This window comes from Myotis lucifugus, unplaced genomic scaffold (assembly GCF_000147115.1).
Source record: "Myotis lucifugus unplaced genomic scaffold, Myoluc2.0 scaffold_180, whole genome shotgun sequence".
Classification (NCBI taxonomy): Eukaryota; Metazoa; Chordata; class Mammalia; order Chiroptera; family Vespertilionidae; genus Myotis; species Myotis lucifugus.
The window spans coordinates 928,463-954,782 of record NW_005871228.1 but is presented as its reverse complement, the minus strand read 5'-3'; the positions used below and the strand labels follow the sequence as shown (position 1 = coordinate 954,782).

Sequence of the window (26,320 nt, the reverse complement as noted above, 5' to 3'; positions counted from 1 at the left end):
ATGAAATACATGATTGTCATAATGGTGAGACATGTGTGGCCCTAGATAGCATTTTTGTGAGTGGTAAATTAGAACCCAAAAGTAATTTTTATTTGTTAGACCAAGTGTTGAACTGTTACTTCATGTACTCTAAGGGAGCTGTGAAGATGTTAGAACTCGGAGAGTATTCATGGCAGAAGTTTTATATATAGCAATTACCATATTATATTGTAACATTCTCCTTCACTAGTCTTTGGAACTCTTGTTCAAGAGTTGTGACCATGAGTTATTAATCTTTGTGTACTAAGATTTTGGTAGAGTAACAGATAAAAAAGCTAATACTTAGAAAACCTTGGTTGAATGTACTTATGGGTAAAGAGGACTCAGGAGAGAACGATGACAATCTCCTATGATGGTGGTTTTAATCTTTTATGGGTGACAGACCCGTTGTAATTCTATAAAACTTCTCCTTGAAAAGGCAAATAAATACATAACAGCATTTGGCCTACAGTTTTGTGGGATTCATGCGCTCTAAAGCCAGTCCATGGAATTCTGGTTCAGAATCCCTCCTTAGGATACTCAAGGAACCTATAACCACCACCAAACCTCACCATGAGTAATTACTTTATCTTAACAGTCTTTAAATGTCAGATTATGACAGCGTCTCTTATACTTCCTAAAAAGGAAGAGATCATTGAAATAGCTGAACTATCTATGAAGAAAAACAAATTTTTTTATAATGATTAAGGTAAAACTTTTCTGATCTAGAAATAGAATAGACAAGTATGTTAATGAAGCCAGCAACCAAGAATTAGCTGCTTGAGGAGATCCTGACATTCCTGAATTTGGGTTTAGCAGGTGGGAGTATCCAAGACTACTTCTGGCTCGAAGACTTGCTAGAAGGACTCATGGGACTAAGAAAAGCTGTTATACTAATGGTTATGGTTTATTACAGTGGAAATACCCAGATTAAAATCATCAAAAGGAAAGGGCACATGGGATGAAGTCCAGGAGAAACTAGGTGCAAGCTTCCAGGTGTCCTCTCCCAGTGCAGTGGCACAGGTGCACTCCATAGCTCAGCAATGATGTGACAGCACTTGTCAACCAGGGAAGCTCTCCAGAACCTTGGTATCCAGGATTTTTATCCGGGCCCAGTCACACAGGCTTGCAGCATTCTTATCAGGGAGAATATTTCAAGGATTCAGAGTTCATTTCCTAGGAACTGGCCAAGGGCCAGTCCTGAATGAAGAAGGCCTTTCTTGGGAAATGTGAAGTATTGGAACAACTCAGGCCTGCACAGTAAGTTAGCTGTTCAGAGACTTAGCTTCGTTCTGACCTGCCTGTCTGCCTAGCCACTCTTTCTAGATAGTATAGACTTCCTTGGCCTCGTCATAGGTGGCCATTCTACATACACGAACTCTTCCTTTTTTCTTGCCAACAAGTAATTGGGAAGTTTGATTTGACTTAAAGAAGTAAATGTGCTTTGTAGTTTCATGAGATCATAGTGAAATGTACGTGCCTATTCTGTTGTTCAGTCAATGAGTATTTTTTGAATACTGCTACATACCAGACTCAATGCTAGATGTGGATTTACAGAAATGATTAATATGGGTCCCTGCCCTCAAGGAGCTTAGCGTTTCATAGGGGAGAGAAAAACAAAAGTAGCAATTCTGGTAAAGCAGTGTGTGCTTTGGGAAACAGTTAATCATTGGAGAGCATGGTGGAAGGTCTATTTGTGTGTGCACAGAAAGGTATTGGTGATAATTAGGGGAAGACTACCATAAAGGGGTCACTCCTTGAGTTGAGCCATAAAGATCAAATAGATAGAAGTGAGCATGGAGCTGGTGTTTCTCTAGTCATTTCTGTAGACAGGTTGCCTGTTTTGTTAGAGCACATATGTATTGTTACCTGTGCAGTCTCCTTGGCTTACTGAAAAAGCACCGTAATCCTGGCTAGAAGAGAAATGTCTTTCCCAGGGTTTGTACAAGAGAAAAGAGTGGTGCAATACAAATCTATTTCCATTACTCCATTACCATAAGTCCACCCAAATAGCATTTCCAACCTACATTGGAAGATTGTAGTATTTTCATACATTGCTCTTCGATAGGGGGAGTATGTGAATGCATAGTTTTGGACTAGTAAGAGTAAGTATAACCATACTGTACTTTGTTTCAAACGGGAGGGCAAATGCTTGCTTTACCTTGATGATATTGCATGTAACAATTTCTCTATACTTGGAAGCAAAAAAGCATTAGACAAGAACCTTGGTCCAAATTTTATCATATTTGGCTCTTACATATATGTGCTTCTCAACTCTCCTAAGAGGAATAAAGAGTTTTGTTTTTTGAAAAGTGCGAAGAAATTACTATAAGATCAGGACTGTCTTATAGTGAATATGGGATAATTTCAAAATGTTAACCTTGAGAATATTTTCTAATAAAATCTTGTTCTCTTTTCCTAGCATTACAGTGTTTCTGCCTCCTTTGCCCAAAAGACAATTTTACTTGTGTCACAGATGGACTCTGCTTTGTCTCTGTCACAGAGACCACAGACAAAATTATACACAATAGTATGTGTATAGCTGAAATCGACCTAATTCCTCGAGACAGGCCATTTGTATGTGCACCATCTTCAAAAGCTGGGTCTGTTACTACAACATACTGCTGCAATCAGGACCACTGCAATAAAATAGAACTTCCAACTGTTGGTAAGTTATTGCATAAGACGTTTTTTTTCTTGATACTACAAAGGAAAGCTTTAGACTCTGACTATGATTTTAGAACTGGAAGGGATCTTAGAGATTGTCTACCCCAGCTTGTTCAGTTTAGAGACAAGAACAAACTTGTCCACAGTGGCAGGGTTATAAGAGTAGCCAAGATCCTGATTCCTGGGTGTGTGTTGTTTGAGAGGTTGATTCCATGATACTTTCTGCTCACCACAGCAGTATGTCCTCAGAACGTCTTCAGAGTGAATTTTTTCTTTCTTGTTTAGTGCTCTGTCCTTTTAAAGCAATCAATAATGGGTGGGAATTGAAAGCAGCACTAAACAGTCCAGATGCCCTCATTTTGTAATTTCACCTTGCCCTATGAAAAAATGTTCTGGAAAAGCTAGAAATTTCAAGAATAAACTCTTAGGATTAGATTAATTTAAGGTTCTGGTTTAAGATGTCAATCTAAGCACACTTAATTCTGTCCTCAAATTTCTACTATAGTAATCAAAAGGAATATAAAAATAGGGGGGACCTATATTAATGCTAGCAGAATTAATGGAAGAATACTGCCCACATGCCTGCACTTGTGAGAAACTTTACAATTTACTAGTACCAGTTAGAGAAGGGCAGCAGTCCCCCACCTGGTACATGTGATAACAGCAAAGTGCAACTGAGTCTGCAGCATGACCAGGAAGCTCCCTGTGGCCAGGCTCTGTCAGACTCTTAACACATTGTACGCGGGAAACGTATTTATACATTTTACGTTGACTGTAAGAAGTAGAGCCACCTGTTAGCGCGCGATAAAAACTACCCGCAAACAATGTATTAACCTTTCTGGCTCTTTTTGTAAGCATCTGCAATTCTAATATGACAAAATGGTAATTCCAGAATTCTCCATTTCCATTATTTGGACTTAAAATATTTTAATGGAAACTCAACAAAACCTTGAGAAGGCCTCACTTCATTTCTAATGCTAAAAATGCACAAATTCCTTATTCCCAGGTCTTTGATACACAAAGAACAAAAAAATTACCAAATGAAAAGCTTCAGTGGTTTAAAAGGAGTGAACTGGATAAATCAGAGTAGATGTCACCCTTTGAAATAGACTTACCACATGATAGGGAAGAACTTTCAGACAGACCAAAGTCTATTTTTCAGTTGTTCACTGTAAAATGAGGGCATTTCACAGTTGATAAAGATTGCTTTCAGATGAAAAGCTTGATTGATGAATTATTTTTAAAAATGCAGTATTGAGAATGAACAGCAGACTGGATACGATAATTTTATAGTCAAGTGTGAGACAAGCTTAAGGCAAGATGAGCTTGAGAAACTGTTACAATTCAGAGAAAAAGACAGTTGGTGAGCAAATTAAGAGATACAGAGGACAGATCTAGGTGATCCAGTATGCTTAGTATAAATATTTCAGAAAAAGACATAAGAGTAGACTTTCTATGCAAAATTAATGAAAAAATACTTATCTAAATACATATAATAAAAGACAAGCCAATTTCAAGAATAAAGAAAAAATGTATATGCATTCAGCACAAGTGAACACGGATTGACTATAAAAGGGAAAAAAGTTCAGATTTTGTGCTTTTTTAAAATACTAGAGGGCAGTGGAACATCATATAGTGAATGTTACTTAAAATTCTTTAGACAAGCCAAGATTTTTCATATATAAAGGCAAAGGCATCTTTAGATAATTAAGTATTCAGCGTATAAGGCAGTGATGGCGAACCTATGACTCATGTTTTTGGTTGATTTTTCTTTGTTAAATGGCATTTAAATATATAAAATAAATATCAAAAATATAAATCTTTGTTTTACTATGGTTGCAAATATCAAAAAATTTCTATATGTGACACGGCACCAGAGTTAAATTAGGGTTTTTCAAAATGCTGACACGCCGAGCTCAAAAGGTTCGCCATCACTGGTATAAGGACACACATATACTCTTCCTGAAAGAAATTACTAGAATTAGAATTCTATGTTATAAGAAATAAATCCAAATAAGGATATCAAGAATGGAGAAGATGTGCTATTAAAGAAATGGTGGTGTGCAGTGAGCTAGCAAGGCTCAGGATGAATGCCAAAATAATTATAATTAACTAGAGGCCCGGGGCACAAAATTCATGTACAGGGCAGGGGTTACCTCAGCCCGGCCTGCATCCTCTTGCAATCTGGGACCGCTAGCTCCTAACTGCTTGCCTGCCTGCCTGATCACCCCTAACCACTCGCCTGCCTGCCTCATCTCCCCTAACCACCTCTGCGTTCCTGTCTCATTGCCCCTAATCACTCTGCCTGCCTGCCTGATCACCCCTAACCACTCGCCTGCCTGCCTCATCTCCCCTAACCACCTCTGCGTTCCTGTCTCATTGCCCCTAATCACTCTGCCTGCCTGCCTCATCACCCCTAACTGCCTCTGCCTCGGCCCCCGCTGTGGCTTTGTCCGGAAGGTCGTTCAGCTGTCCGGTCTAATTAGCATATTACACTTTTATTATTATAGAAAACTTTCTGAAACAATGTAAAGCAATAATTATTAAAAGAGATGATAAGAAAATAAGTGCTCTTGAATTAAAAACTCAAGTGATTAAAACAGAAGATAGTATACACATGCAAATTTTATTATAAAAAAACAAAGAATATATTTTGCCTGAACAAAATTGATGGATATATATACATATATACACACACATACCTACACTAAACTGAATTGTTTTGGAGTAGTGAGGCTCTATCTAGATTTATTTTTATTTATTTTTTTAACTTTTGCTCATCTAGTTCTTTTATTAGTGACCATGAGAGTAATAAATAGGGAGGTCCTAGAATACTGGTGGTAGCTGGCCTTGTTATTTATTTAGATGGCTGAAAAATGCAGGAAGAACAAGTGAATGTTGACTAAGTTGGTGATCATAAAAGGAGAACCCATGGGAGAAGGCTGAATGACTCACTTGTTCTGGTTTCCAGCCCTGTGAGCTGCTGTAATGAGGCTCTATGACTAATGGTGGTAGTGGCCAACTACAGGAAATGTGGAGAATTAGGAAATTGTGGATGCCACCTATCATATTTTTTATATTTATTTCACTTGCCCTTTTTCAGGAAAGCCATCACCTGGCCTTGGTCCCGTTGAACTGGCAGCTGTCATTGCTGGACCAGTCTGCTTCGTCTGCATCTCACTCATGTTGATGGTCTATATCTGCCATAACCGCACTGTCATTCACCATCGAGTGCCAAATGAAGAGGACCCTTCATTAGATCGCCCTTTTATTTCAGAGGGTACTACATTAAAAGATTTAATTTATGATATGACAACATCAGGGTCTGGATCAGGTAATATAATTGTTTTTCCTAAGAAATCTTTTAAAAATTAACTGCATTATTTAATTAATTGGCTGAGCCACTTGACTTGGTGTGTTAAAACTTGGGATAGTGTGAATACTAGTCCAGCTTGAGCCTAGTAAAGGTCTTTAAGCTTGGTCTATATCTGACTATGGCTACTTTAGTGTAGACAGATTAGAACTTACTTTTACTGAAATAAGTCAGTATATCAGCTTTACGTTTGTGTAAATTTCAAAGTATTCTCACCTTCTCAGGACTCCATGTGATAGTAAGAATAAGAAGAATTATTCTCATATAGGTCAGGCTGAGTTTAAAGATGTTCAAATGATATGCAGCTACCCATTCTATTAGGATTGTTTAACAGCTTTATTTTTGTCTTTGAACAGAAACAGGCATGACAGAAAGTGTGTTTCAAATTGTGAAGGTTATTTACTTTTTTATGAATTTTTCGTCATTTTCTCACTTCAGAAAAAAGTCTAACCACCTTGTTATTTAATATAATAACTGGATGGATCCATGGCCCCTGTGATGTTTGCTTTTCTCAGTTCTGGTCACTTTTTGTGGGATTAGAAATAGACTAAGAAATTGCCCTAACTGGTTTGGCTCAGTGGATAGAGCGTCGGCCTGCAGACTGAAGAGCCCCAGGTTCGATTCTGGTCAAGGGCATGTACTCCGGTTGCGGGCACATCCCCAGTAGGGGGTGTGCAGGAGGCAGCTAATCAGTGTTTCTCTCTCATCGAGGTTTCTAACTCTCTATCCCTCTCCCTTCCTCTCTGTAAAAAAATCAATAAAAATATATTTTTTAAAAAAAGAAATTGCCAGAATTATTCTCAGAAGTGGAATTTGACATAGCACTGCTTTATGTATAAACCAAAGGGGATTTATTTTTGACTTCTTGCTTTGGAAGGATACTAAGAGAGGAAGACCTCTATCCTCTATAGTATTTTAATGTGACACTCAGGTAGGAATTAAGAGAGCTAGACTCCAGTGCACACTTTGTTACTGTTTGGCTCCCTGACCTTGGTCAAACCATGTTTCCTCTTTGGGCTTCTATTTCTTCATCAGAAATATGGAACAGATACTTGGTAATACTACTTAAAGTGGTTTGTTAGGACTTTAAATGAGATATACTATCGCCTTTGAAAGGTATAAATCAACTTCAAATAAGGGTTATATTTATGGGTAAAATGAAGATTTGAAAATATATAATGAAAAATTCACTAATTTTATCACCAAGTGACTAAAGGAACGTTAAGCAGAAGTTGTGACTAGGGGAAGAATATGACTTTGAAGCACAAAATCACATCTGCTAATAAAGTTCACATAAATGTCAAATGCCTATTTATTTTAAGGAAATTAACATATTGATGGATATGCATCAGGAAAGATGCATATATCTATCTGTTCATTTAGAAACTGATTTCATGACCTGAAGTCTTCTTCAGTAGAATTTGGCGCCATATATATATATATATATATATATATATATATATATATATATATATATATTTAGTAAGTGAGTTCTGTTATGACTTATAGGGCACTGGAGCCCACATCTCTTAGGGCAGCCTTTAGGGACCCCTGAGAACATTGTGAGGAAGGAAGCAATGAGAGGTTGAATTGAGATGGAGCAGACTTAGTACTGAAGATGCGACAGTCTTTGGGCAGAAGTGGTAGAGGAGTGGAGATTGTTTTAGGGCTTCCCTGGGATTTCCCATTGATTCTGAGTTATTCCAAAGAGTTCCCCAAAGAAGATCTGGCTTATTCTAAAAGTTATTCTGGACCAAAATATGATAAGCAAGGACCAAAAGTCACAGGAAATCAGGGTAGCTACAGATCATTTGGAATTAATCCCTTGGACCTGTCTCTTGTTGCCAAACTTAGACCCAGGGAAATCAAAGCAACTTATGCCACTTGGCATAGGCTCCAGGGGAACAAGCCTACCTAAAGGAGCAAAAGAAATTACTGTCTGGATGGCAGTTGGTTTTCCAATAAGAATACATTTATTTACCTTAAAGATATAGATATGAAGTAAAGTCTTGAATTGTTATTTTTTCCATTTTATCTATAGTTATAGATCCATCAGGGATTACAGCTCTGTGATCTCTGTGAAAGCTTCACTTCTTTTATGCCTTACCCTGCAAAAACTTGTTTACATTTTTTGCAAGTAACTGTAGTTTGGGGTAGTTAGCTGATGTCTCATGTCTGAGTTATTTCATCGTTAAAATCCAAGTAATTAGATTGTTATGAGGTTCAAGTGAGACAAAAATGTTTGTGTGAAAACACGTGGGAAATGGTAACATATATCCAAATGACAGGTGTTACTCTTATTGAAAAGATATTTGGAAGAAAAATCTGACATACAGGATCTATTTGCTGCATTGTACAAAAAAGCTTAGTTGAAGGCCTCCTTTCCCTGTCATAGTTCATTGGGTGCTAAATGGCCTGCAGATTAATCCAGACAGAAGCTATTGTCTGTTGAATGACAACAGAAAATGCCATTTCTTTCCCTTCTATTCATTATAAAGCCTTATTGCCTGCTACCTCATGCATGGGACTCATGCTTGTGAGTAAATAAAATGTATATACATAATGCCCCTTTTAGTTCTTTTACTCATTGAGGAAAAGGTAAAACTAAACATTTCATGTTATGAATTTACATGCTTATTACTCAATACCAGGGCCATAATTGAGGAAAAGTCCTATCTCTCTCAGAGACTACTTTTAACTTGGGAACTGCAGAGAAGACAGTGAAGAGCTAACCTAATCCCTGTTGCATTAACTTGAGTCTCAGGTTGTGCATGTGTCCATATTTAAGCTGTCATTGGATCGTCAAGTGTGTGTGAGCATGCATATGTGTGCAGTGTTTGAAAGAGAGTGAGTCTCATACCAATGTTCCTTATGTCTTGTTCATGCTTATGATCTGTTATAATGTATGCATTTTATTTAGGTCTTATTTCTATTCACTAATGTGAAGCATTTTCCCCATTGAAGTTTACTCTTCTCAAGGTACAGAAGAATAAAGCAGAGAACATAGAGATCTAAATTAGACTTGTTTATTTTTGTCTTTAGAAGAAAATTATTACTTTTTGAAAATGCTCAGATATTCATGTGGTTATAGTAACCAAATGTAGATAATATGATGAATCTAGATGTGGTTTTTAATTTTAGGTCTGCATCTAGAATCCAAGGGTGATGGGAATAACAAAAACTTTCCTTGTCCCATTAGCCTATCTTGACCATCCCATTTACATGGGTCCTGAATTGTCAGCTATTTAGGTGAACTGGAATAGTCCCAAATACAGTGTTACTTAAATGTTGTAGGTAGTTGTAAATCCTTTTCTATAAATGAAATACGTGTGGCAATATTTCAAAAAACGCGTTTTAGAGTAAGGCAAGTTCAGTTGGAAAAAAAAAATTACCAAAGTAAATTGCTAGACACTTGTTTAAGATACTAGTATTGCATAGGCAGCCAGTTCCTAGCAAGTAAATTGCCTATCTTGAAATTGTTTCTGTGATAATTTACTGATTTATTAAAAGTTGGGCCAGAATTTATTTTTGTGTCTTGTATTCACATATTTTTCTCCTCCCACAATTAAAACTGTTACCAGATTCATCTTTCTAAAATCAGTTTTTTAAAAAAATTATTTCTCTCCATACATAGCCTCTTTTCAGACATTTTTAATAGTTCTTCGTTTACCCACAGCTCTCATTGGTCATGTTGAGCTTGGTATCTCTAGTATTTGTCACATTTTGGTGACAGTTTACCTTCTCTTCCACTGCTTTACTACATGCATCTCCTTTCTGTTTATCTAAGCTGGTTCCCTAAAAATGTATCATTCATTTCCTTCTTGTACCTATGCTTGCATATTCCTCTTACCTGAATACCTTACCTCCTTTTCTTCTCCTTAGGTATCCCTCCGTAAAGGCCAGTCTAAATTCAACTTACTTTACAAAGCCTACCTTGACCCTCTAGCCAGGAGTTTCTGGATTCTTTTAATGTATTTATTATTTACCTTTTATCATGAATTACTGTGTCTGCAAATGTGGTCTTTATTTCATTGAGATTGTAAGTTCCTTAAAAGTAGAGCTTAAAAGAGTTACACGTTTCCTATGGTGGTGTTGGATGCCCATACTTTTGTTAATTGTTTGTATTGAATACTATTTATTTTTATCTTCAGGTTTGCCATTGCTTGTTCAGAGAACAATTGCAAGAACTATTGTGTTACAAGAAAGTATTGGCAAAGGTCGATTTGGAGAAGTTTGGAGAGGAAAGTGGAGAGGAGAAGAAGTTGCTGTGAAAATATTCTCTTCTAGAGAAGAACGTTCATGGTTCCGTGAGGCAGAGATTTATCAAACTGTAATGTTACGTCATGAAAACATCTTGGGATTTATAGCAGCAGACAATAAAGGTCAGTAGCATTTACTTTTCCTTTGAGTGTAGTAGTAACAAAATCTATTTAATAAAGCCTTTTTACAGATATGGCTACTGAGTCCTGTCAAATTTAATGAGAAAAATAGATGTGTGTCATATAGATTAGACCCATTTGGTCAAATGGAATATATTAGAAGACTTTAGAACCAGGAACTCCTTAAAGATTTCCTTGACTCTTGACAACCTGTTCCTAAATCTCTAATTGTTTTATAACAGCTAATTTTTTAAAAAGCCACGTGCTTTGTTATTTTGCTTCTGGACAGTTAGTTATTGAGTAAAGTCATAATACAGAAAAACTTATAAACTCGGGTTGCTCAACATTTTGAGGTAGGATAGAGCCCAGATATCTGTTTCCATTTAACCTCTTCACCTTAAGAGCATTCTGATATACACTAATAACTTTATTTATAAGGAGAGTAAAAAAAAACTTCTCAGTGTAGTCTGTTTTAAGTTCCCTGGGGCTTAAATAGATTATTAAGTAGATACATGGTTTCTCCAAAACCACATTGACACTTCCTTGCTTGTGGCTCAGGTGCTTAAGGTCCAGGGTCAGATCAGATGCTGAGGAAGCAAGGAAGCCCTTTCAGGGGAGAGTCAGAATGAGTGGTGACTGTGAGCAGTGACTTCAGACTGTACTTGAAATACTTTTTTGGCTGCACCTACTATCTTTTGTCTACAATTTCTACTCTATAGCTTTTGTCAGAGACGTATGTTACAACTCAACTCTCATTATTCCTAACCTGAATCAAATGCTTTCCAGCTTCCCTATTTTTAAAAAAATGCTATCATTATCTTTTTGAGATTGGCCAGAACCATAGTTATCTTTTTCCTTCTCTCCCTTCCCATTTTTTTCAACGTTTATTGCTTCAAACTGTTAACAGTGTTTAAACTCGGTAATTATGGATGATTTGATTTTTCATTCTGCTTCTGTATTTTCAAATTTATATACAACAAGCATTTATTACTTGTTTATTTTTTAACTTTTATTTAGAGAAAATTTCCATTATATAAAAAAGAATAGTATAATGAACTTCCATCACTCACCTTTAATAATTATTAGTTCATTGCCAATCATATTTGATCTCTGATTTCACCTACACTGCCCCCCTAACTAAATTATTTGAAGCCAATTCCAGATAATATATCTTTCATCCATAAACATTCTCATTTGTATCTTTAGATTATAAAGAACTTTTAATGAAAAATAATCACACTACTATTATCACTTTAAAAAATATCAAATATCTAGTCAGTTTTAAATTTCTGCAGCTGTCTCTTATTATTATTATTTTTAAACAATTGGTTATTCATTTTAGGATACAAAGTCCACACATTGCATTTGGTTGGTTTTAATCTTAAGTCCCTTAAAATCTCTAGGTTCCTTCGCCATCTTTTGTTTTTTTTTCTTCTTGCAGTTTATTTGTTGAAGAAACTAAATTGTTTGTCCTGTAGGGCTTATCAGTCTGGATTTTACTAATTGAATTCCTATACTGTCTCTGAACTTGCTCCTTGTATTATTTGAAAACTGGTAGTTAGAATTAGAGACTGAATCTGAATATATTTTATTGGTTTCCTGAAAATATTTTCTGTTAGGCATGTTCCAAGTCGCAAACTGGCACAAAATGCTCCTGCTGCTGTGGGCTGAGCTTTCTCTTTGCATTTGCTCAAGCAGCAACCAAGCTGGTGCTGTCATCTGGTGGTCACCATGGGAACTAACTGACCTTGCTGGCTCTTCCCTTGCCCCTCTACCCCAGTTCCCTTCTCCCTTATCTTCATTCTCCTGGTTTAGTTAAATCTACCCAGATAACCTTTTACATATGCACAGCCTCTTACATATCTTTTTTCCTTCTGCTTTTCTTGTCAATTACCTCAGAAAATTCTGTCTTCCGTCTGCCTGCGTTCCTATTTATTTCTTGTATTTCATAATTCAGTCATGGATAATAAGTAGGCAGATACAGTAGTGATATATCTGTGTCATGGAAGAGACAAGGTACACTTTGAACAGAATCAATTTATGAAGAACAAGTTTGTAAAGAACTAGTATCATGAATCTCTAAATCCTTTTGAAAGTACTGAAAAATCCCCTCCAGAATCTTCTGAAAACATCTTTCTTGATCTCTTCTAATCAGAGTTGCTTTCCTTCAGATAACAGCCTTCAAAATATAGAAGTTGTTTTATGTCAATTTGGGTTTTGTCTTTTGTTTTATAACTAATGAGGAAAGAAACAGCACATTTTAAATTCTCATGTCCCATGCTATGGAACTAAGTGCTTTAATGTACTAAATGCATTTAAAAAAATCTGTTATTCTATTTTTAAAATCTTCTTAATGGTCTTACAAAGTAAGGTATTCTTGTTGTGTAAAGGGAGACACTGTGGCTCACTGGTTAGGAAACTTGTCTGAAGTCACTTAGTCAATAACAGCTCCTGGATTTGAACTCAGGTCACAATGACTTCAGGTGTGTATCGTTTACTGAATTGTGCTGCTTCCTACTATTGTAATACTTTTTCTCACAATTTTATGAAATGTGGTTTTTCATATATTTCTAGCTACTTGTACGTTAAATAGGCTTTTGCGGACCAGCCTATCCAAAACCTTTACCTTGATTCCCATGGGAAAACACATTGCAAATTCATGCATCAGCTTACAAGTGAACTTTTGGTGCATACATTCCTAGTTCTTGAGGTTTAAAATCACCTCATGTGTGTAAAACTGGGTTCAGTCCCAACTTTTTCTTCTCCTGACATTTCAGTTCTGGCTCAGTTTTTCCGTGTGCCAGTGATAGACTTTTATGAAGTCTTAGAGTCATAATCATCTCGTGTGGCTTCTTTGTTAACTATATTCAGAGCCTCTCATTAAAGCTTGCATTTCTTCATTTCACCTCACTTTGAGTTTTGTTCCATACTGCTCCATTCCACACTGTGGCCATACTAGGGTCCTGATACTTCTCATTTTCCTGCTTCCCTTCATTGTTTCCTTCCTCCCAGAAACAATCACTGAGCACCTAACCTGAACCAGGCATTTTTCTAGGCACTAAAGAGTTCCCACTTTACCACTGTCTCTGTAGACTCAAGATTACCATCTTTGAACTGTGATTTCTTGTCGTTCTCTTTTTTTAAAAATTTATCTTTATTGTTGAAAGCATTAGAGATTGTCTCCTTCCGCCCGCCCCCCATTAGCCCCCTCCATCCCGCTTTCACCCCCTCCTCAGCCCTTCACCGATTCCTTGTCTCTTAAATGGGATTAGTCATCCAGCCTTATCTCAGGATATGAGGCTTACTCTGAGGACCTAAAGGATGCATATGTAAAAGTATAAGACAAAATGAAAATACAGGAAAATATGAAGGAAATATTTACAGCTTAACAATGTTAATCAGCTTAACAATAACCCACAACCGTTGGACCAACTGGAAATATTTACAAATTTAAGGTTCGATCATATTGTAGTGGGATTTGGGATAAAGTGATAACTTTTGAACAAATAAATTGTAAATGTTCTACAGCCTGTCTGAAATATTGTTATTATACTTTGCAGACAATGGTACATGGACTCAGCTCTGGCTGGTGTCAGATTATCATGAGCATGGATCCCTTTTCGATTATTTGAACAGATACACAGTTACTGTGGAAGGAATGATAAAACTCGCTCTGTCCACAGCAAGTGGACTTGCCCATCTTCATATGGAGATTGTTGGTACCCAAGGTAACATGAAGCAATCCTGTTTTCACTTTCAATTCCCATGGATCTAGTGTCTGTTCAGAACATTTTTGTAGGAAGTCAGTCTAATTGGAGATGTTATATTTCTGTTGAAAATCTCACATGGAGTCAGGAATCTAGGAATTTGTTTAAAGATCCTGTAGTCATTGTAACAATACTGATATTTTTGTGAGTTCTTAAAAATAGCATTCAGTTTCCTACTCGTGATTTTTGAGGATATTGATTTCAGAATTCAAGTCTAAGAGATGTATTTTTTATGTGTAGTATCAAATGAAAGTGGAAATGCTTTATAAATGTCAACATGCTATATAAATGTTATCTTCCATCTAACAAAATTATATTTGACTTTGAGATAAGACTGCATGAGACCCTTTGACAGTTGAAAAATTAAATATGTTTTAGTTATTAAATGTTTATGCTATGATTTTTGTGCTATGTAGGATATCAGACACCAACAAATCTCTATGCTCTAGTGATTATCCACTTGCTACCTGTTTCACTTGAGGTTGTTAAGTAATGACCCAGGTAAAAATTGTGATTGGTACTACCTTTTAAGCAATTATGTTTCATTTCTTTTTCTTTAGGAAAACCAGCCATTGCTCACAGAGATTTGAAATCAAAAAATATCTTGGTAAAGAAGAACGGAACTTGTTGTATTGCAGACTTGGGACTGGCAGTAAGGCATGATTCAGCCACAGATACAATTGATATTGCTCCAAACCACAGAGTGGGAACAAAACGGTATACTTGTGAATAAATAGTCTTTAATATGTTCTAAAAGCAAGTTCTTTTCCTTCTCATCTGCATATACATATTTTCTCTGAAACTCAACCTTTATTAGATTGGCCACAGGTAGAAGATCTTATGGTTTTATCTGCTCAGAAACCAAGGTTACCTGACTTAAAAAGAAGCCTGCTGATGAAAGATGGTCCTTCCAGAAAATATTTTCATTAGTGATGTTAATAATAATAGCAATAGGAGCTAATGTTTATAGGGTACCTACTGTGTGCCAATCATTTTAATGAAATTTTTAAATATATTATCTCATTTGATGCCCTCCTCAAATGCTGTACTGTAACTATCCCAACTATTTTCAGTTCCTGAAAATATGCCTGCCTTTCTTCCTTAAAACTTTTGCATGTGCTGTACCTAGAGTCCACTTTCCCCTACTGTTTCCCTAACTTGTACTTACCCTTTCTTTCTCATAGGAAGCCTTTCCTGGACTATTAGGTGTTCTTGCCAACAGCTCTCATAGCATGCTGAAATTGGACCGTTAAGGCACTTAACACATTATGGTGTAATTATTTATTTGTCTGTATATTCCATTGGGTTGTAGGCCACTTGGAAGCAATCTGTATTCTCAGTATCCATCACAGTGCCTAATACATAGTAGATACTCAGTAAATATTTGTCCTCAAAATAATCTAACTAGGTAGGTGTCATTATTCTCAAGTCACAGATGAGGAATACACCTCATAGAGGTTATGTAATGTGGCCAACCTCTTAAATGGATGGTAAGCTGAAGAGCTGAGATTTGAACCTGTGAACACAACATATCTTCAAACTACCACCTTGGCCTTGAAGTGAGCCAAGCTTTATCTAAGTTGTATTTATGACTTCTGGATTCAATAGGGACTCTCAGAATTCTAAACTCTGGTTGCAGTACAGTGGTTGCCACAGGTCTTTGTAGGTCCTGATCTGTAACCTTAGTAGGGCTTTTGAAACCTCAGGACTCCACACTGTGGCATCAATAGGAAAATTAGCATTCGTTTTAATCTACTATTTTCTTCCCTGGGCTATGTCCCTGCCCTATTGTCCACCCGATTTTAATGAGGAGACTTCTAGATTAAAATAAATAGTTCCTGCAAAGTACATGACAAAGTAGGTGGTGTGCATCAGGACATTTGTTAACAGTCACAGTTGTTTCCTGTGGCTTTCATTGAAAACTAAGATTATAAGGCAGGTAGCAATTAGGGTTTAATTGACACCATTAATTTGGAAGCCAGTATGGTTATATAATACTTTTCTTGAGTCTAATATGATCTCAGTTATGTAATACTGTATTTGTATGAATAGAGAGATGTCTGAAAGCATATTCATCAAACATTAACACTGTGTGATAGTAATGGAATGATTTTTTACTTTGTACTTTACTTTGGGTAAATATTTATAAGGATGGGTCAGTTAAAAAACCCAGCAGTACCATGCTGAAAGAGGGGGAAAGTCATATATATATATTTTTTTCTTTTTTAATTCTCAGGAGTAAAAGAAAATTTATTAAACAGTTCAAAAATAATATGGCCACCATTCAATAAAATAAAATACTGATTTCTCTTTTAGGTACATGGCCCCTGAAGTTCTAGATGATTCCATAAATATGAAACACTTTGAATCCTTCAAGCGTGCTGACATCTATGCAATGGGCTTAGTATTCTGGGAAATAGCTCGAAGATGTTCCATTGGTGGTAAATTTCTTCCCCTTTCCTCAACAGTTTGTCATGAAACAGAAGTTGTTTAAGAATTGCTTTCTCTTTTATTGAATGAAATTAAACACATCAACAGTCTGAAATTATGCTCACCAGGTGATCAGGAGAGTGCCAAGAAAATAAAGGAGCCAAAACCTGTAATGGGGGAACACAACGTGACATGCTTTACCTAATGCACAGCTTTATCCTAATATATTCCTTTTCTGTTTCCTCTTGAATCTTGGAAGGCATCAGACTCTAACCCTTTATTTTCTTGAAATAGAGTTATGTTGAATGGATGACTGCTTTGGTGGTCACCCAGGAAACTGTCTAGCATGCACCTGAGTCAAACTGATTTTTCCTCCTGAGATGGTGGTTATTTTTCCCAACTTGGAAATTAGGTATACAGAGTACAGTACAATTACACCGCCATTACGTTGCTTTTTGACGTAAGTTTGCTTTAACTTTTTTTTTTTATCCTCAAGGAGTGACGATATTTTTTCCTGTGTGTGTGTGTGTTTTAAGAGCGGGGCAGAAGGGTAGAGAGAGACAGAGAGAGAGAGATCGAGAGAGAGAAACATTGATTCGTTGCCTCCCACATGCGCCCTGACCGGGGTCAGGGATCAAACCTGCAACCCAGGTGCATCCCTTTGACCAGGAATTGAACCTGAGACCTTTTGGTGTGTGGGCTGATGCTCTAGCCACTGAGCCATGCTGACCAGGTCTGTTTTAACTTTTAAATTTAGTTTTAGGTAGAGCACTTTTTTTTTTAATATATTTTATTGATTTTTTACAGAGAGGAAGGGAGAGGGATAGAGAGCCAGAAACATCGATGAGAGAGAAACATCGATCAGCTGCCTCCTGCACGCACCCCACTGGGGATGTGCCCGCAACCAAGGTACATGCCCTTGACCGGAATCGAACCTGGGACCCTTGAGTCTGCAGGCCGACGCTCTATCCACTGAGCCAAACCGGTTCTGGCGGTAGAGCACTTTTGATGTTTCCTTGAGAAAGGCTCTTATCTGGGAGCCCACACTTGGATGAGACTAGGTGATGGCGAACCTTTTGAGCTCGGCGTGTCAGCATTTTGAAAAACCCTAACTTAACTCTGGTGCCGTGTCACATATAGAAATTTTTTGATATTTGCAACCATAGTAAAACAAAACAAAGATTTCTATTTTTGATATTTATTTTATATTTTAAATGCCATTTAACAAAGAAAAGTCGTGTCACCTCTGACACGCGTGTCATAGGTTCGCCATCACTGGACTAGGGTCTCAGGTTTTTGAGGCAGTGAGGGGCAGAGTGTGCTCTGCATTGTAGCAGAGAGAACAGGTCATTGACAGATGCAAGTAGAGGAAGGGATTTGCACCTCAGGCTTGTCTTGTAGGATTCCCATCTCAGTGATAGAGGGTATATCCCCATGCCAAGTGAGAGGCCATGCACTCATGGAAGAAAAACTCATTAAAACTCTTAAGAGTTCTAGAGGAAACTATCAATCTAGTCCCCACAGCTCATAATTCATCATCATTCAAATAGCCCTTTATGATCCCACAGTAATATATAGTTTCAAGGTGTGAGCCCAATCAGGTTAGGGAGGTAGGTTGTTGATAGAGATGCGGATGAGACAGAGCAAGCTGTGAACCCTGTTCACTCACCTAGTTTAGTAATGGGACCCTGTGATAGCACGCTCAGGACTTCCTTTCCTGCCTGGTCAAAGAATGGTCTGGCATTATCTGAGTAAACTCTTTAAAATCCATTTTTTCTTTCTTTCTTTTACCAATATAGGAATTCATGAAGATTACCAGCTGCCTTATTATGATCTTGTACCTTCTGATCCATCAGTTGAAGAAATGAGAAAAGTTGTTTGTGAACAGAAGTTGAGGCCAAATATTCCAAACAGATGGCAGAGCTGTGAAGTGAGTATTTTTTTAGACACTATGCAGTTTTCTAAACTACTGTTTAGTAACTGCAAATTTGCTACTTTTCTTTAAGGAAAACAGACACAGGTTCTCTTTTTCTTTTTCATAGCAGTTAAACTGAGTGAAACGGAATAATTTGTTTTTCATGTTAGTTTTTAAGCACATTGAAAGGGCCATGGTGTAGTTGCACTGGCCATGAGAACAGTGTTTATTTGGACCTGCCGATAACCAAAGCACCTGCATTTTAAATGAATACTTCCCTTCAATCAGGGCAGTCCAGAATAGTGGGATGCGTGCTGACAGGAATCGGGAGACCAGTATTCTAGGTCAAGCCTGGGTACCATTTCAGAGCGACACTGGGCAAATGCCTTCAGTTCTCTAACTTTAGCATGACTTTTTGTAAAATGAAGAACTTGGATAAGATGATTATGAAGATGGTTCTGATAGTTTTATATCTTATTCTTCTCATTGCCCGTATGATCACTCACCAGGAATTTGGGGAAAAAGCTCCCCCCACAGTGTCTGAGCTTCTCAACCCTAGCTCTTACAAAAAGTTTTAGAAATCTCTTTGTAGTTGTAAATTTAAAGAACTTTTAAGACAAATTTTATGGAATCCATCTTTAATTGTTGCCTGTTACTAATCATAATACTGGTGAGGCAGAACATTTCCCTCCAGATTTGAAGTTTTGTACTTTAGGAGGAATTAAAAGCTGACCACTAAGTAGTTGATTTTACATCTCAAAATAATGTAGGACTCAGTAGAACCTTTGACATCAAGAGCTCTCCTTAGCTATCTCCAACAAAACCATGTACTTAGACCCAGATATGTCTTATGTGTGCAAAGAATCGGCATGTTTAACAAATGAAATTGGGCTGGATTTTGCCTCTGAAAAATTTGATCTTAATACTGCAGTACAGACTTGAGTATTTGTGTATTTACTCTATAATTCGAACAGATTCTTCCTGAACAGATAGGTGGCTTTTTACCCATCAAGAAAAGTTTAAGAGCATACCTGAACTTGCAGTGACTACCACATCATGCTGAATTAATGCCATTCAGTTTGTTTTTTCTCCATTTAGTTAGTTTTTTATGTACTTATCACTAATTCAGTTTTTCACTTTCCTAGGGTTTTATAAATCTCCTCTCAATAGTTGAAACATATTTTAAAAAATAGATGAAACTGACTAAAGAAGTGCCTTTAAGAACCTTCTGACCTTTTCCAGTCGGGATTGGTTGCTCTCTAACCCAGCTGTACAGCTTTCATCTTGGGATATCCCTCACCTTTGGTCCTGGGATTCTCTTTGCCTGTTTTGTCGTGAATTCTCCTTCCTGGATCACATGTTTTCATGTTTCTTGGTTTGCTCATTCCTCCCCTCCTTTAGGTCTCTGCTTAAATGTTACCTTGTCAATGAGATGTTACTTCTCCATCTGTTTAAAATAGCATCCCTCTTGACCTGGCTGGCGTGGTTCAGTGGTTACAGTGTCTGCCCACTCACAGGTTTGATTTCTGGTCAAGGGCATGTACCTGGGTTGTAGGTTTCATCCCCAGCCCCAGTCTGGGCGCATGTGGGAGGCAACTAATCCATGTGTACCTTTCACATCGATGCCTCCCTCTCTCTCTCTCTCTCTCTCTCTCTCTCTCTCTCTCTCTCTCTTTCTTTCTCTCCCCCCCCTCTGTGTCTCTCTCTCTCTTCTTCCTCTTCCCCCTCCCCTCCCTTCTACTTTCTAAAAATCAGTGGGAAAAAATATCCCCAGATGAGGGTTAACAACACCACCAACAACAAAGCATCCTCCTCATCTAGCATATTTTATCTTCTTCCCTAAATGATGTTTCTCCTTAGCACTTACCGCTGACAGTCCATGTATTTTGCTTATTTGTTAATGTTATGCTTTAACTCTCTAGAATATAAGGTTTATGAAGGCAGGGATTTTGTGTTTGTCCACTGCCATATCCCCAGTACCTAGGACAGAATCTGGTATGTGGTAGGTACTCAGTAAATATTTGTTGAATGAATATATGTCTGTGATGGGCACTTGGTCCTTTTTAATCTAGAAACAAATGTTCACTTCTAGGAAATGTTTCTGAAATATTTATTTGATTTTCTCTTTCATTTCCCTCTCTTTTCTTTTTTCAACTCTGATTATGAATGTTAGACCTCAGAAATAAAAACCTATCAATGAAATATCCAATACCATATTTTTTGGATCTCTTTGAGGATGTTAATGATAGATTGTTGATTTTTTTTTTCTCTGTATACAGCTTCTGTTTTCTCCAAGCTGCTTTTTTCTGTTTGTGTCAGCTTCTGCATTTTATAGACTTTTCTCAAATGTTTGATGAAACTCATGCTCTGTTTAAAAACAGGGCACTGAATGCTTATAGGAAGCTCTGTGCACAGGAATGGAGCTTTTTGACTGTAATCTTTAAGTGATCTGACAGGGGCCACTGATCTCAGTCCCTTCAGGTCTCTCCTCTAAGGACTGCTCACATGCTCCAGGGAAGACTCTTCCAGGCTCTTGCCTGGCGTAGTATGTACATGTTGCTGCCTGTGTTTTGGGGAGAAAGCCTATGGTCTTAGCATTTAGTGTATTGTCAGTATGGAACTTTCTCATCTATGTTCCCCAAGTCAGAAATTTCTATTTTACCCTCTCAGATACAAACCTCTAGTCTATTACTGGGGTAGGGAAGGGGGAAGGGCAGGTATCTGGGGTTCCAGCTCTTTTAGCTAATGCTTCTATTTTTCGCCTGAATTTCCCTCTAAATTAGTGTGAGTCAAGTTCCTTCTTTGCCTTACAGAGCTCTGATTTAGGATTCAACTTTTTCAGGTGAGTGAGTCGCTCTGTGTCTCCTTTCCAGCTGCTAGTATTGGTACCTCATCAATGGGAATTTAGGTTATTTCTGTTCACATGGTATTACAAATGCTCAAACAAAAAACTTGTACATTTAGAAATGTCATTTAGAAGTAAAACTCGCAGATAAATTATATTCTTATCTAGCCCTAATCGGTTTGGCTCAGTGGATAGAGCGTCGGCCTGCGGACTGAAGGGTCCCGGGTTCGATTCCGGTCAAGGGCATGTACCTTAGTTGCGGGCACATCCCCAGTGGGGGGTGTGCAGGAGGCAGCTGATTGATGTTTCTCTCTCATCTATGTTTCTAACTCTCTATCCCTCTTTCTTCCTCTCTGTAAAAAATCAATAAAATATATTTAAAAAAAAAATTATATTCTTATCTAGATGGATTGATAGAGTGCATGTATTAATTCTTTTTCTTGTATTTTCTTGTAGGCCTTGAGAGTAATGGCTAAAATTATGAGAGAATGTTGGTATGCCAATGGAGCAGCGAGGCTTACAGCTTTGCGGATTAAGAAAACTTTGTCACAACTCAGTCAACAGGAAGGCATCAAAATGTAACTCTGCGGCTTTGCCTGAACTCTCCTTTTCTTCAGATCTGCTCCTGGGCTCTAATTTGGGAGGTCAATTGTTCTACCTCACTGAGAGGGAACGGAAGGATATTGCTCCTTTTGCAACAGTGTAATAGGTCAATTTAAAACTTCCCAGGGTTTCTTTGGGCCCAGGAATCAGCCATGTGGGTCCTTTCTGTGCACTATGAACTCTTCTTTCCCAGGACAGTTACAAAGTGTTGTATAGTCTACCTTTATTTTTTATTAATACAAAACTTTTTGTTTTTTAAAGCTAAAATTGCTGGTCTTAACGTTAGGTAACTCTGCTGTGCTGAAGATCATTGTTAAGGGTAAAGGAGCTGGATTGCTGAGTTATCCGAAGCATTTCTTATTTTTAAAGAAAGAATTTACTCCTGGTTAGTACATTCTCAGAGGATTCTGAACCACTAAAGAGTTTTCTTGATTCAGACGTTGAATGTACTATTCTGTAAATTTCAGGATCTTAAAACTAACACTTAAAAAACTCTTAGCTTGAGTCTAAAAATGACCTCATATAGTAGTGAAGAACATAATTTATGCAGTTTTATTTTGTATACTATTATCGTTCTTTCACATATTCAGAATATTACATGCCTTCAAATGGGATTGTACTATACCAGTAAGTGCCACTTCTGTGTCTTTGTAATGGAAATGAGTGGAATTGCTTAAAGTCTGTGCGTGTTAAAACCTGTAGTGTTTCAATTCAGATAGTTTATCTGGGTAAACCAGACATCTTCTCTTTTGCTTTTTTTTTTTGGAGAGTTTTTCTGATGTCATTTTGTATTCCAGTTTGAAAATGCCTTTCTCCTACCAGAATGTGCTTAAACCACTAAAGAAGTGAAGTGGCATTAATTGGTAAATTGTTATCATGGTCATGTTGGATAGTCTCTCATCAGGGTTTTGCATTTTAGTTGTGTTGTCTAAGTATACTTTAAAAAATATCAAGTGGCACTCTAGATGCTTATAGTACTTTAATTTAAAATTGGTAGCATACAGACTAATTTTTCTAAAAAGGAAAATTTGTCTAGCTGCTTGTGGAAAGTTGTGTGGCATTCTGTAAGCCATTTTGTTCTTTATGTGATCAAAGACAGTGTTATTTTTTTAAGAAATGAATTACGTTTAAAGTTAGAATATGGTTAATGTTAAATGATAGGCCTTTTTCTAGGAAGGTAAAGGTAGTTAATTGAGTAGATAACAGGTGTGCGAGAGAGTCACATTTGTTACGTAGGAGTCACTGGTGGGTTTTCTGTCTGTAACTGAGGTTAGAGTTAGTGTGGTTTTGAGGTGTCACTACATTTTGAGGAAGGCAGCTTTTAATTCAGTCTTTCCTTCTGTGTGCAGATATTTTAACTGCTTAATTTACATGGCTCTGTAATAAATTCAGCACACTCGTGGTATTTGGGAGAGTGGTAGCTAAAGCGTATTCTGAGTATAGGTTCTCCATTTACAAATGTTTTTGGTCAAATTGAATGTTTACAATAAACTGGTCATGGTCTTCTCACATTAAGTTGAAACTAGCTTATAACAACTGGTTTTACTTCCAGTGCTAAAAGTCTTTGCAGAGCTTTTACAGTTTTTAACGTTTTCTTTATCACTGTGATCTTATTCTGAGGGGCAAAACTATTTAGCTGTGAGGCAGACACTGACTTTATGGTGCCGTCGATTTCCCAGTGAAAGAGTTAGAATAACCTTTACAGTATTCAGGTCAGTAAGAGGTAGTGGCCATTGACGCTGACTAAACTGCATTCTGATAATGTCTTATCTCTTATACATAGACTAAGTTTGAAAGACTATTTGGTCTTAAAACCAAAGTAATTTTAGAAAAAATGACATTACACAGGAATTTAGTGTCAATTTCATGTGTTTAAAAATGTCATGGGGAAATGTCCTTAGAAGTTAATATTTTGACTCCAATATTTTGAATTATTTTTGTAGTTTCCGTAATTTCATTAAAGTAGATATATGAGTTTGACAGGTTTGTTTTTATAATTGTGTTATATTTCCTGTTTAATAATCTCTAGCTCTGTGATTAGGCACTCTTCCCCCCCCTGCCATTTCTAAACCTACCAGATCTGCTTTATGAAATCCAGGGGACCAATGTATTTTATCACAAACTATTTTTATATAATTTTAAGAACCTACCAAAAGTTCTTGTCTGATTTAAAGTTGTGACATGTGATTGCTCACTTTCATACAAGGTAATCGAATTTTGTTGATTATATTGTTTATGAAATCAAAGATTGAGTTACAATTATACTTTTCTTAAGTTGATAAAATGTATTTTTGATGAGTCAGGGAATTTTTTTAAAGTTGAAATTTAGTTCTAAATTTTATTTACATATTGCAGCTAGTTCCTTGTTTGGCTAATGACAGTTTGATAAACCTCAATTGGCTAATATTGAAAATGAAAGTAATTTAAAAAATGAAACAGATCATCTGCAGTTAAGTTTGACTAGAGTATTAATTTTGTCGTTTAGAAACTTAAGCCTTTGTTTATACTGCCTGTCTTCAGATGCTCACCTTCTAAGATTCAACTTGGCTAATATATACCTTCAGGCAAATTACCTGTCCACATCCATTTTGTCAGTACCCTGGAGGAATGAGGATGGGGAGGTATGGCCTATGGGGGCACAGACACTCATGGTCCTTCCTTTTATAACTTCAGCTCTGTTTCTTTCAACCTGCCTTCCTGCTGATCCCTGACTCAGAGACCATAACCTTGCCAACCTTCCCCTTCCCCTTCCCCTTCCCCAGCAGCCTTTCCAATAAATAGCTGACTTTGATATCTATCGTGATATCTAAAATGGTTGTGGAAGTTGTGGGACATACTTTCATTTTTCATTTCCTTGAATATTGGATGTTACTGAGAAGGGTCTCCAAGTTGGAGATCGGGCAGATGATGGTCCTGCTGGCTGCCCTACTTTGACTTCAGCCTTGGCCAGCGAGTGGCAGCTATGGCAGTGGGAGATATGCCGGAAGCCGTGGCCAATTGTATTCCCTATAGGACAGGGGGAAGCCCAAAGAGCTGAGCCTATAATTCTACTGTAATAATAGTGCTCAAGAAGTGCCTTGAGTTGGTATAGAGTGCCATGCCATCAAGAATTCCAAATTTCAGTTCTTACTACAAATGTAACTGGTCACTTGGCCACTTTGCAGCTTATGCATGAGTTACCTTTTATTTTTCTCTACATCTGAGAACTGTCACATAGAATATTCTGTAAAACATGATGGCAAAGTGCTAATTAAAATGCATAACAAAATCAGTATCCCATTGGACATGTCACATCAAGAGTTAATTTTTATCCTCACACTGAAAGAGCAATTGTAAGTCACCTGTTTTTTGTTTCTTGATTGTGGCGGTGTTTTGGCTCCAGATAATAGAGATTCCAAATTATGATTCTGTTACAACTTGGCAAAAAATGCCAATTCACATATTTTTGAGATCTTAGGGATAGCTCTGGACATGTAGTACAGCTTCTTATGTCTGTTTTGGAACACTGGGTTAGCCATGGCCCTCTCTCTAGGAATGCTGGACTTCTAGGACGTTGAGGATTGTCAGTACATTCAAAGTTTTCCATCCCGTTATGCAATCTTATTTTTAATTGTAAACTTTAAAAATGTGGTTAATAACATTCAACCTGTTTCTTAAAGCTTAAAAAGAACTTCATTGAATTTATTTTTATTTTTTTAACTAGATTTGTGAATGAATATGATGAACTGTGTTTTGATAATCCCTTTTTCACATTGTGCCAATGGAATGGGGTGTTTGCTATTTCTTTATATGTCAAGGAGATGCTTCAAAATGTCAATTGCTTTAAACTTAAATTACCTCTCAAGAGACCAAGGTACATTTACCTCATTGTATATATATGTTTAAATATTTGTCAGAGCATTCTCCAGGTTTGCAGTTTTATTTCTATAAAGCGTGAGTATTATGTTGTTACATTACTCAAATGGTACTGTATTGTTTATATTTGTACCCCAAATAACATCTTACTTTCTGTTTTCTGTATTTTATTGTATTTGTGTAAAATCCTTTTGGCTTTTATCATGTAATCTCTGCTCTTTCAGATGTGTACAGAAAATGTCCATATAAATTTTCCTTTAAGTTGAATGATTTTGAGAAACCTGTAAAGAGGAGAGAAAAACAAAAACTGCAGTTCCTCATAAGTTTTTAAAGTATGTATATTGTATTTGTAGTAATATTCTGAATGAACTGTAAATAGGAAGTAGAAGAGTGATACTTAATGTCAAGTCCTAACACTACAGTAGAACAATGGAAACAATGCAAATAAATTACTTTTCCCCCAAGTAA

General features: G+C 37.0%; 1 protein-coding gene across 1 annotated transcript; it reads left to right on the top strand.

Annotated features, from left to right (window-relative positions):
* On the top strand, window positions 1-26,320 carry TGFBR1 (transforming growth factor beta receptor 1). The gene is made up of 10 exons (XM_006096476.3): window positions 1-24; window positions 1,254-1,278; window positions 2,441-2,686; window positions 5,789-6,019; window positions 10,210-10,440; window positions 13,998-14,165; window positions 14,765-14,921; window positions 16,521-16,645; window positions 18,434-18,564; window positions 21,851-26,320. The coding sequence occupies exons 1-10, from the start codon at window positions 1-3 to the stop codon at window positions 21,974-21,976; spliced, it is 1,464 nt and encodes a 487-aa protein (XP_006096538.2). The 3' UTR covers window positions 21,977-26,320.